At 37.5% G+C, this 12,363-nt stretch overlaps 2 protein-coding genes across 2 annotated transcripts in view; one reads left to right on the forward strand and one right to left on the reverse strand.

Annotated features, from left to right (window-relative positions):
- Positions 1-1,205: 1,205 nt before the first annotated feature.
- Positions 1,206-11,437, reverse strand: LOC139116571 (transcription termination factor 3, mitochondrial-like). Its single transcript, XM_070679166.1, has 6 exons — positions 11,309-11,437; positions 7,674-8,522; positions 6,726-6,818; positions 5,447-5,567; positions 4,534-4,658; positions 1,206-4,159 (listed from the first exon to the last, which is right to left on the reverse strand). The coding sequence occupies exons 2-6, from the start codon at positions 8,484-8,486 to the stop codon at positions 4,007-4,009; spliced, it is 1,305 nt and encodes a 434-aa protein (XP_070535267.1). The 5' UTR covers positions 8,487-8,522; positions 11,309-11,437; the 3' UTR covers positions 1,206-4,006.
- A 141-nt stretch (positions 11,438-11,578) lies between these two features.
- LOC139116148 (phosphatidylserine synthase 1-like) overlaps positions 11,579-12,363 on the forward strand; it is a 66,029-nt gene continuing 65,244 nt past the window's right edge. The window contains exon 1 of the mRNA XM_070678692.1: positions 11,579-11,745. The gene's annotated coding sequence lies outside the window, so the exon portion shown is untranslated. The remainder of the gene's footprint in view (positions 11,746-12,363) is intronic.

The raw sequence follows: 12,363 nt of genomic DNA on the forward strand, positions 1-12,363 counted from the left end.
TAAGTGTACAATTTGCATTTAATTGCAAGTTATCATGATCGTGTCGACAAGATGCATTTTCTTGCTTACCGACATGATCACCATGTCGATAGCCAGAACACATTTAACAACTTACAAGGACACTTGACCCGATGCAAATTCTCTCCTGGACCAACATACACTCTTTTTGCCTATAATTAAACTTAGTAAATAAGGCAGAGAGTTTTTGTTTTTGTTTGATCTTTGAACTTCTGTAACATTTTGATATGCCCAGTATTGTCAATGCATCTGTAGAATTTAAGATGTTTATGAAATGCAAAAAAATCACCAACCCTCAATTCAACATGAAAAGTTTTCATAGTGACCTCTTAACCTAAATATAAAGGTAGGGCTTGCGACCTTACATGACCTTGGTGCAGTAAAGTATATGCTAAAACTCCTTCATGAAATGTGTTTTCAAAAAGAGATTTTGAAAACATTCATTAAATCTACCATATTACTTTTAAAAGTCACCTGTTGAAATTTAATGTACACTGAGTCTCTAATTTTTGAATAATAATCCTAAAAATTTATCTGAAAATTTAGATTGTGTTTTGAATATGTATTAAAGAACAATGAAAAGGCAATTATGAACCATCATGTACAACTTACAGCAACAGCTGCAACAACAGTGAGTTGCATCCAGCAGTCATGTCTGAATTTTAGTAGCAGTATCCAAATTGCAGCCACATATTTGTCAACAAACCTGAAACCAATACACATATAGCCATATTTTACAATGATGGAATAATCTCAGCAAAAATGTAGTGCCTAATACCTGTACTATCGAGTTACAAGGGCAATGTCAATTGTTTTAACTGTCCCTGTTGTCTTTTTTAATTTTTTTATGTGCACAAGTTTCAAAGCATACTTTCTATCACTTGCCAGAAACAATTTACCTAAAATTTCAGGTGCATCAATGAGAATAAAAATTACCTCATCACGTTTTTACCTCTGTAATTGTATTATAAAATATCAGTTCATGTTGCTTATTTCATAATAGGGAATTCTTAAGGAAAACAGCCCATGACCAAAAAACTGATTTTTGTCATACTGTTTATTTCTATTTGAAACTTCATCTTCATAAGTACACTTTGCAAAACAGACTTTCAATTAGCAAAAACCCAGATCTCCAGTATGTGTCTGATAAATGTTACACACTCAAAAGGTGCACTAAAAACTGAACTAAATAAATAATGCAGTTCATTACATTCTGTCAGAAATATCTATGGATATCCCGGTGAAATATGTTGATGTGGAGTATGAGAGATGATTATTGCATTGACAAGGAGCTTTCAATAGTATCCTGGTGAGATTCTGAAATTACAACATTAGTTGGCATTACAATAGTATAGTTTTACAGCATACTGTCTGTATACGTCAAAGCTGACATCAATTTGTTTAGTTTCAATTATATATAGCCTATGGAAATATTCTTCTTTCCTCTCAATTGATGGTAATGCCGTAGCTGCTTCCATACTGCGAGATTTAAGTAACATTTCAGTGAACAGGTTCTAATTGGCCAATACAAATTATTTTAAATCTTCAAATACTAGTATACACAACTAGATAACTGTAGCAAGTGATTGGTGCCAAGGACATCATTCCTTGCAAGTTTCTTTGTACATTTAATATTTTCATCTATTTTGCACAAGTTCACCTTTTAAAGCCAATATTTAATACTGAAGCTTTTCCAATAATATTTTCAGCTTGAACCATTGTTTTAATCTTTCATTTACTATAATTGATCAGAAATAACATCCTTGATCAAAATACTCATAAACTTTTAATTACGCAACATCAATGTAATGATACATAGCTTTTTAAGCTATTAAACACTCTCTCAAAGTTTTCTTTCTGAACGAGGAGAGGTGGCAGTTCTAAATTTGGGCGGGGTCCATGTTGTGAAAGACTCTACAACAAGGCTGCTGGTATACCCTCTCACTCCCCCTTTATTAAATATTATTTTGCCTGGTAGAGTCTCTTTGCCCATTGAAGTGTGTCCTTACCAGCTGCTTTGGTGTGAATGTTCTTCAAATGAAGTGCAATGTAAAATGCATAACACCATGTGACATTGATTTTAGCAATTAACATTTCATGAATGTACTTTATTCCTCCATATGACATGAATGACTAATGGTTGACACTGATTCCCTAGACTATGTAAAACAAGTCATCGTTGATGACACAGTCCCCACTTGTTAATAGGTACTTTGATTACATGTCCTCAGAGAGGATAGAGTCCTCTTCATTAATTAGGTCTGTGATAAAATACTTTGATACAGATTGCACTCAATGGCCAAGAATGAGTTCTATGGTGATTAAAACATAAAACCAAAGTAGGCCACCATCCTAAAGTTCATAAAATGAGTCTACTAGGAATTAATCAACAGGATGTTGCAAAACATTTTTGCATATAATCCTAACACTTAACAGATTATCACTTGTACCATATTTCATAAAGTTTGATGCAGTATTTACAACATATATACATATGTATAAATAAGTCAATGTCCTTGTACCAACTTTGAATAAATTTGCTTGATACATGTCTGAGTTATGGTTCTGGACATGAAAAAATCGGAAAAAATGGCCACACGGCGGCCATATTGGATTGTATCACAAAACAAATCAATGTGCATATGTATGACATAGGTCGATGTCCCTGTACTAAGTTTAAATAAAATCGGTGAATAAAATCAGTTGAGACGTGCCCAAGTTTTGGCTAAGGACACGAAAAAATTGTAACCAATATGGCTGCCATGCAGCCATATTGGATCATATCATAAAACAAATTGACGTACATATGTATGACATTGTTCAATGTCCTTGTACCAACTTTGAATAAAATCGGTTGAGATATGCCTGACTTATGGCTCTGTACATGAAAAAATCGTTAGAAAATGGCTGCCTGGCGGCCATATTGGATTGTATCACAAAACAAATTGACGTGCATATCTATGACATTGTTCAATGTCCTTGTACCAACTTTGAATAAAATCGGTTGAGATATGCCTGACTTATGGCTCTGTACATGAAAAAATCGTTACAAAATGGCCGCCTGGCGGCCATATTGGATCGTATCACAAAACAAATTGACGTGCATATCTATGACATTGTTCAATGTCCTTGTACCAACTTTGAATAAAATCGGTTGAGATATGCCTGACTTATGGCTCTGTACATGAAAAAATCGTTACAAAATGGCCGCCTGGCGGCCATATTGGATCGTATCACAAAACAAATTGACGTGCATATCTATGACATTGGTCAATGTCCTTGTACCAACTTTGAATAAAATCGGTTGAAATATGTCTGAGTTATGGCTCTGTACATGAAAAAATCGTTAGAAAATGGCCGCTTGGCGGCCATATTGGATCGTATCACAAAACAAATTGACGTACATATCTATGACATTGGTCAATGTCCTTGTACTAACTTTGAATAAAATCGGTTGAAACATGTCTGAGTTATGGCTCTGTACATGAAAAAATTGTTACAAAATGGCCGCCTGGCGGCCATATTGGATCGTATCACAAAACAAATTGACGTGCACATCTATGACATTGGTCAATGTCCTTGTACCAACTTTGAATAAAATCGGTTGAAACGTGTCTGAGTTATGGCTCTGTACATGAAAAAATCGTAATAACATGGCTGCCTGGCGGCCATATTGGATCGTATCACAAAACAAATTGATGTGCATCTGTATGACATATGAAGTAATTCTTGTACCAAGTTTGAATGAAATCGCTCCTTGCATCTCTGAGATATCTGCGTGAGACGGACGGACGCACGCACGCACGCACGGACGCACACACGCACGGACACGACCAAACCTATAAGTCCCCCGGACGGTGTCCGTGGGGACTAAAAAATGTTTTCTTGAATTCAACATGAGATTTACAATATGAGATTTTAGAAGTGGTACATAGTGTTGTTTCTGCAAGGACAGTTTGATTATTTTTTGACGCAGTGTGCCTGCAATCTATAATGTTTTTAAGAAGTTGTTGTATTCCACGATAGATGTCTTGGCAACATCTTTACAGAAGACTTCATCAGGTTGCTTAGACAATGCTTCCAAAGAAACATATCCAGGTTTAGTAGGATCATACTGAGCACGCTCCAACTTGACCAGATACTGTGAAAAACAGGACAAGAAAAAAATTCTGAGAATAGAAATATATTTTCATATTTTTAGAAAAATCTACTTCTATGGAAGAACAGTTATCTAGTTTCTAGCAAGTTGCTTTATGGATTTGTATGAATGAGTGAATATCAACACATGATTTATGGTGCTGTTTAGCGCCCTCAATGCATGTTATGAAGAATCTTCTGTTTACAGAATATAATAGTCTTTCCAAGTTTTGGATTCAGATGAGTATTTCTACGCAAAAAGTTGAAAAGAAGTACCATTCATACTATACCGTCGCTACAACTACACTTTGGTAAAAAAATTTTTGCTGGTTATTATTATCTAATCATTGATTCGAAAAAACATGACATGAAAGTTACCTGATGCCTTTCTTTGATTCTTGGAAGACTTGATCTGAAGACTTGAGAAAACTGAACAAACTGTGCATGTGTAATACCAACTGTGTTGTGGAGATAATCAAAGGTTCTCAGCAGCTTGTACCTTCCTGGTACAGAGAACGGAATTGTAAAACAAAATTGTGAGATGTACATATGCATACTGAATCTAACCTGCCACTAGTGAGTTCTCGTTGAGAAAAAAATAAACAAAATATTGTATACACAATGCCAAGCTTTTTTCCAGTGCCTCCAGAGACAGCAAAGTTGAAGTTGGCAGATTGAGTGTACACACTTGACTAATATACCATACACCCTATTCTCTAGTCAGCCAATACTGACGATATGCATTGTGTATGTGTTATATGGTAAGTTAGATTTCAGAAGTAGCTTGTCAAGACTGCAAGTATACCCTGTTTCAAGGGCCTTTGCCTGAAATTTTGTGATTTCTTTTCACTTTTTTGTTTTTCAATTTTAACTACACTTTCTTATCTTCTCCCAAAAACATATTGAGACAAAATTTGGAGCTTGTCAACTCAGCCTGTACATGTGAAAACTGCACTGTTATTGTTGACAAGTGAATTCTGCTTTGGTCATATGGGAACAATAGCAGTGCATTATACACATATAGATGTTGTTTAATAAGCTAAATAGTTGTTTCAACATGCTTCAGGGATTAGAACAAAAAACTTGCAACTGAAATACAGGACAAAATAGTTAAAAATGTAAGTTTAGCTACTAGCTCATGGGTTGGTTAAATGTGTAAGAATCTGTGACTTGGTTTCTCAGATGTCTGTAAATTCTTCCATAAATACTCTTGACAGATCAAAGCCTGCACTCAGTATTCTGATTGTGTCGTACCCCTGTTTTTTTAATATCCAGTGCATGGTGTCATTACCTGTCTGTAGAACTCTGGGTTGGCTCAGAACTAGGGCTTTACATTCCTTGGCAGAGAATCGCATCTGTTCTTTGAGAGAAAATATACTTCTCTTGACAGTATCCAGGCTCCCTGTCACAAGCTGTGAAATTCAAAAAAATGACATTCTCACACTGACTTTGTACATCAAGCTTCGCAGTACCTGTATAATCAGTGTAAGTAAACAATTTCATACAGGCAAATGCACTGTCATTACTGATGCTCACAATGTTTTCTCAACTTTCTGCTGGAAGTAGATAGGTTTCTCTTCAAAATTGGACCTGGTATTTATCAAATAACCCTAACACATTGACTAGATTAGTACGTCATTAGCATAGCAAGTTACATATGCCCCTGTATCTTAGAAATGCAGAGTAGCAAAAGGTGACTTTGATAGAATATCTCTTACAGTGTAAACACTATTCACAGTCAAAATGTTGAAAATTTTAAGATCAGTAAATTCAGATTATCAAAAGTTACACGAGAGAACTGCTATGAGAGACAAAAGAATATTTGCACAAAGGGCCATAGATGACAAACAAAAAGTATGACCTCTGTTTTTAGTATTGTGCAGAAATTTATGATTTGGAAACCATGGTTAGATGGCATGCTCAATCACAGTTTAAGCTTTTGCTTTTTTACATTTTTGTTTATAGAAAAACTGTCGGCACTTGATAGTTCAAGTTGCCTGCTGCGTTGTTCATCACAATGCCCTATGAGTTGTTTTGTGTAACTCAGCCACAATGATTGTCTCATTTTGCAATCACCTGAATTCTCATATATATGCAAAGAGACAACCTATCTTCCACTAGAATGTTGAAGCATTTTTTCATCTTTCTGGATTTTTATGTATGGCAATGTCTACCCTTCTTCATTACTGTTTTTTTTAAAGAATAGCATTTGGTTTTGTTTTAAAGGCTGGAACTCATCCCAGGGATCAGGTTTGTTCTGCACCATTAGAGGATTATCGAGGTGTCATAGCCTTTTGCTTTCCATTGAAATTGTAATCTAGTAAGTAAATTTCCTGGCAAAACAATCTGACGCCTGACACAGGCCTTTAAGAATGTTTTTTCTTTCATGTATACTTTTGGATCATAAAAAAGGGAATACAGCTGTATGCATGGGCAGAAAGTTGTGTGTGTAAATCCTTGGTGACTATGGCTAACTAAATTTTGCCAAACCTGTCCCTGAAACATCAACAATGTGGTCACATGTAGCCTTGATTCATTAGATTTATCAGGGTGTCTGCATGAGGCCTTACCTTTGGAGTCCTTGTGATAAGTTGCCTGGTCTCCTCACCAGTCAGACTGAGTTCCCGTTGAAAAAATCCAAGTTTATTATCTAATCTTTTGATCTGTTTTTGAAAGCAGGTGCACAAAACAGAAAATGTTGTCTGTTATTCAAATCACATTTAAGTTTCCTTAATGAAATCTTATGTTCTAGGTTCATGGTCAAGAAGTTCCTTGAAAACTGATGCTAATCTTTTAGCTTTGAGACCTGTGATGTGCTCATTGCCAATGAAATGTTTTGGAAAGACCAGTATTTGTGCAAATCAAAATGCTGACTATGAAATAGTATGATGACAAATGGCAGTGGAATTCTGTGGTAATTTTTATTACTCCATATCATGTTACGACACCAAGCGTAATCACACGATTTGGGATACAGTCTGCAATGGAATGGGTTTCAGTTAAAACACCACAGAGGGCGCTATTTTCATTGCACCTAAAATTTTGAAGGACTTGTAAACTGTATATGAAAGAGTAATCAGAACTCAACTGACATTCATCTATGCTGAATGTTCTAGAGTGGGAACATTACCTAAAATATTACTATAGTTGTTTCTTGAAATTCATTATGGTCTTGAACAATCTGACAAGGAATTTGTGGACCTTTCACAAATTTAGCAGTTGATACATGTTGTACCTATCTAAAATTGACTTTGAAAGTTTAAAATCTATAAAATGTTATTGTACACATATAGACATGTGTATGCTTTTTGTTTTGTGATATTATCACTATTTATTGATAGGTATCAATATATATTGTTTTTTGTGTCAAAAGGGACAAGGAATCAGATTTTGTCTTATGGCAGTTCCTTCAAATTTATAATGACAAAATCAGAAAATTCAGTGAATCATATCAACGGATTGCATACATAATTTTTTCATATTATTCTCTCCAACACAAGAGATTGTCACATACTCACACTAAAGTTCAAGAAGAACGGTGCTCTATTGATAATTTGTGCAATACCATCATCTTTGAACTTCTTGGCTTTCAAGTAATGCACTCGTGCTTCTAAATTCTGGACATCTTCAGTCAGTATGAAAGGGTTCTTGGTGAGGAATTTTCCAAGCTTATCATCCTCTACACCAACACTGTGCAGAAATGAAATTTTCTCCTTTATGTCCTTGTCAAAGTCCAACCTGATCAGAACAGTTTTGAATGACCCTTTCTTGTCAATTTGAGAAAGATCAACACCTAATTTGACAAGATTTGACAACGTTTCTGATTTATCCACATATGCTGCAAGGACTGGTGAAGGCGGCAGTTCAGGAGTGATATAAGGTTCAATACTTTCAAGAAGCTGCTCATCCAGATCAGCAAATTCACCTTTGTGAAGATCTTTCTTCTTATCCAAGGATTCCAAAATTGTCTGACGTTTTATGATGCTGTCTGCCATCCCTGTCCTTTCATCAATAACTCCATTCTGTTTTCTGAGTTCATTGCTTGTATGGTCACAATCACTTGATGAGCTAACTGACAAGTCCGCATTTATCTGGTCACCAGCCAATGGGGAAGATTTACCTTCCATTGAGAGATACCGCACTGAATGCACCTGGTTTTTCAGCCATTGATATCTGCCAGTACAGAGTGTGTAAAGTACTTCATGGCTTGTATGATATGTCCTTGTACTATGTGTCCCAATGTTCTTCATGATTGTCATGGTAACACATGTCCTATTCAGTACCACTGTTGAGACAGATCGGCCAAAACACATCACACATCTGGCCGCCATTTCTGTAAGACTTCATAAATCCAATGAAACTAAAACCTATTTGTAGAGAACAAAATGCATGGTTACGGCTGTGGTTGCAATGCTGGGTGAAGGTTTTAAACTTGTGGAAGACTTTTTGCATGCTGGGAAGTCTTCAATATCATCCTTCACTGAGAATACAGAAAGTCTGACCATGTGGCTCAGTGCTTCACAGGTCTCTGTGACCGTGTGTGTGAGCTTTTGGTAACTGATATGGGAACGGGATTGGATTATACTGATTTTTGGTGCCAAAACATCTGGAAATACATAGCCTTGCATATAGGAAAAAGGCCACTCCATTCATAATCTTAGATTCTGGGAGGAGTGCAGCCCAGTATCACACAGTTAAATTGTTGCTCACATACAGGCTTGTGTGTTCTTGGCGGTAATATGGCACATGGCATTTCATAGTCCAGCTGCTCTCAAATCTTGAAGGAGTATGGAAATGATAGTAGTGATATTGCCTGACAGATACAGTATATTGTACATCAAAGACACTTGTTCACTGGATAGTCTGTCTAACCAACAACCACTTGTGTACTTGGTGCACTACACTAAGAGACAACATCAAAATTGAAACACTCATTAGTTTTCCCGCCCCTTGAGAAACCTAACCAGCATATATTCAACAAGTCGCCAGAATTTCTCATGTGAAATAAGGGAAATTACCGATATTGCTGATTGCTGGGTTTAATTAAATATGAAAACAATGTTATATATTTAACCCAAAGGACACATTTTAATTCGTTGATAAGGTACACAGAACAAAAATATTTTACAAACTTTCTCCTTTCATAATGTTTTAATTTGATGTCAAACAACACATTGCATATGAATCTCACCAAAATCAGGTCAAAACAGTTGCTGACTTGCTCTACACATGTGGTGTACTGTTCCATCCTGTTTTCATGAAGTACAGTCGGAAATACAGCAAAAGGTCGCCCATGACGCCATGCAACAAAGCTGTTTACGAAAACAGGTACTGGATTAAAGTAATTTTCTATCATTAGTGGGCAAGGAAATTTTATTCTGCCACTTCTCAGTGTGCATAGTGGAACAAGTAACCCAGAGTAGGATTCAGCTGTTGGGTCAATAGAGAGGGTGAAATGTGGTTGGGGCAATTAGGAGAGGGCCAGTGGCAAGTTGTCTGTGTGGGAAGAGAGGAGAGAGGAAAACTAGTGTGTGGGTGGAGAGAATTTTCAAATCATCGTGGAAGGAAAGTTGTGAACAGCTTTCAAGTTCCATCATAATCTAAATTTTGTTTTTTTCTTCGAAACCCCCCAGGAAAGAGATAATGTAGTACATTTATAATAAAATTGCCATTTGTTAAAAATGGCAATTCCATTCAACCTAAACCAAATCAGACTGTGTTATGTTCAGTTATCTTTCTATCATATTAAATTTTGCAACTGGCAGTATAATAATGTACTAACCTGGCTAAAAGGTCAGTAAAACCACTCAGCTGCATCACTGACAGCCGGTGAAGCAGAAGACTGTCTATGACCACATGTGTACAGGAAATGCATCAAAAACAAATCTCTGTTACAACAGCAATTTTGATGCAAAAAAACACTCAGAAAACTACTGGTGCAGCAGAAAGCTTATTGCATTTGAACAAAACAAGTCGCCTTTACCTTCAATCAAAAAAGGTGCATTTATCCTTTATTTTGCCATGTAGCTGCAAAATTGTAGTGCTACGGTGAGGCGGTCAGTGATTTTTGGTTTTTGCGACTTCGCTCACCAGTAGCTACAAGGCCGATGGCGTTCTGAAAACATTGAACGTGGGGCGTCGGTGTTTGTGGGAGCCGCCATTACCGGAAGTTGGTAACGACGGCTCCCAGAAATGTTTCAGAACGCGATCGTCGTGTTTGAACAAATTTCAAACCCCATAAATGACAAAGTTAGTGCAGTATATTGTTTAGTCTTCAGTAGTGATAAATCGGTACGACCAAATGCAGTATATATGTTGGATTCAACATCAACACGCCTGGTCGAGTGGGGTGCGCTATATGATACTCCCCAGGGCCATCGGCCTTGTAGCGCTACTGGTGAGCGAAGTCACAAAAACCAAAAATCACCGACCGCCTCACCGTAAAGCTACAATTTTGCAGCTATTTTGCCATGTGGGACACAGTAACAATGATTTTGTGAATATTAGTTACTCAATTTGATTGATTTGTCTGAGAGAAGCGATTTGGAGTTGACATCATTCACCCTGCAGACCCATAGCCCTACCACTCCCTTTGCTACGTGTGTTGTTGGCGACAACATACAGTAAGGGGTGTAGTGCAACAGGTCTGCAACCTATCCCTAAACTCATGGAGGTAGGTACCTCCATGACTAACTGAACTGAACAAACTGCACTTTTTATCCGATATAGAACATTGGCATCACTCCTCAGTTTTGGGGGGAAAGTGCACCTGGACACCTCCCCACAAAAAAAATCTTCAAGGGGAGTTTCCGGGCTACGAAACGCAGCAAGGTTGGAACTAGCTGCAGTAGAGTATAGCTCGACTCGAGGTTTTGCCGTCCGACCCAAATACCCAGGCAAAACCTCGAGCTACTGTACTGCAGCTATGCATGATCATGATGATGCACCGTGGGTGCATGTAATCATGCGCCGATGACAGACCGTAGCTTGTATTAGGAATAAAGTCAGTAACTATTTAAATTCTTGAAAAAAATGAATATATAAGTACGTGCCGGTTCCCTTAACGTGATCATTCGCGTAAAAACCAAAGGAAGAGTAGTTCGAAAACCCGTAGACTGTTTCACGAACCCGTAGACTGTTTCACATGACTCACCTGCAAGTCGCCATATTTTGAACCCCCTAACTGCTACGTAATAGTAGTCCAGTATCTGTTGTTAGAACTGAGTTCAATCATTTGTGGATGAAGTATTGACGCAAATGAATATTTTTTCTCAGAAGTTTGTTTTCCAATAGAAAATATCCCTCTAAATATTACCACTATTCTTGGCTCACAATAGCAGTTAAATATCGACATAATCTTACGTTTAGCGCAAAGTTAAGGGGCCTTTTATTCATTTTTATATTCTGCCGAACAAGCGAGAGCAATGGCAAGGAAGGACATCGTCGCTCAGGTTCAGAATTAAGTGACCATTTTCCACTCATCAACGAGCAGCAAGTCGACGATATTACGCTAGAATTTTTCTACAAACCGCACACAATCACACTTCTGTCGGTATCTGTACTTACAGCCGTATACTTCGCATTTACAAGGTAAACGTTTTGGTTCATCTTTGAATATAGTGATTGACATGGGGCCCAGACACTTCGCACCAAAACTACTTCGCCCCACACAACTTCGTTCCAAAACCCTTTCGCACCAAAACCACCTCGTCCCAAGTATTACCTCGTCCAACGCCACTTCGCCCCAAGTACCACCTCGTACTGAAATTACGTCAACTCGTCCTAAAACATCGATGCCACGATGTATCATAACGATGTTTTTACCTGCAACTTGGCTACCACGAACCATTTATTCTTCCATGAAACCATACGGTATATTAGAAAAAGAAACACGCAAACTACTAAATGGTACATTTCAGGTGCCGTGCGTGGTATTGCACGATGCGATGTCATTTTCTCGAAATATGTACAATTTCAAGATTTCAGTCCTGGGATGGTAGAAAGGTGATTAAAACTGCACAGGCAGTGGTTGGTTATTTTCAGCTTTTAACGATTAGCGATAAATTGAGGAGTGAAGTGGCAATGTTTTTGGGGCGCAATGTGTTTGGGCGACGTGATTTTTGGGCGAAGAGGTTTTGGTACGAGGTTGTTTTGGTGCGAAGTGGTTTTGGTGCGAAATGGTATGGGACGAGATGGTATGGGCGAAGT

This window comes from Ptychodera flava, chromosome 17, assembly GCF_041260155.1.
Source record: "Ptychodera flava strain L36383 chromosome 17, AS_Pfla_20210202, whole genome shotgun sequence".
In the NCBI taxonomy this organism is placed as follows: Eukaryota; Metazoa; Hemichordata; class Enteropneusta; family Ptychoderidae; genus Ptychodera; species Ptychodera flava.

Bases quoted from the DNA above. Each gene is read 5' to 3' on its own strand.
- LOC139116571 (XM_070679166.1), bottom strand. From the start codon at position 8,486: ATGGCGGCCAGATGTGTGATGTGTTTTGGCCGATCTGTCTCAACAGTG. The intron at 4,659-5,446 runs GTAATGACACCA...TCTCTGTACCAG, and splicing joins ACCCAGAGTTCTACAGACAG to GAAGGTACAAGCTGCTGAGA. The intron at 4,160-4,533 runs GTAACTTTCATG...TGTTTTTCACAG, and splicing joins GAATCAAAGAAAGGCATCAG to TATCTGGTCAAGTTGGAGCG.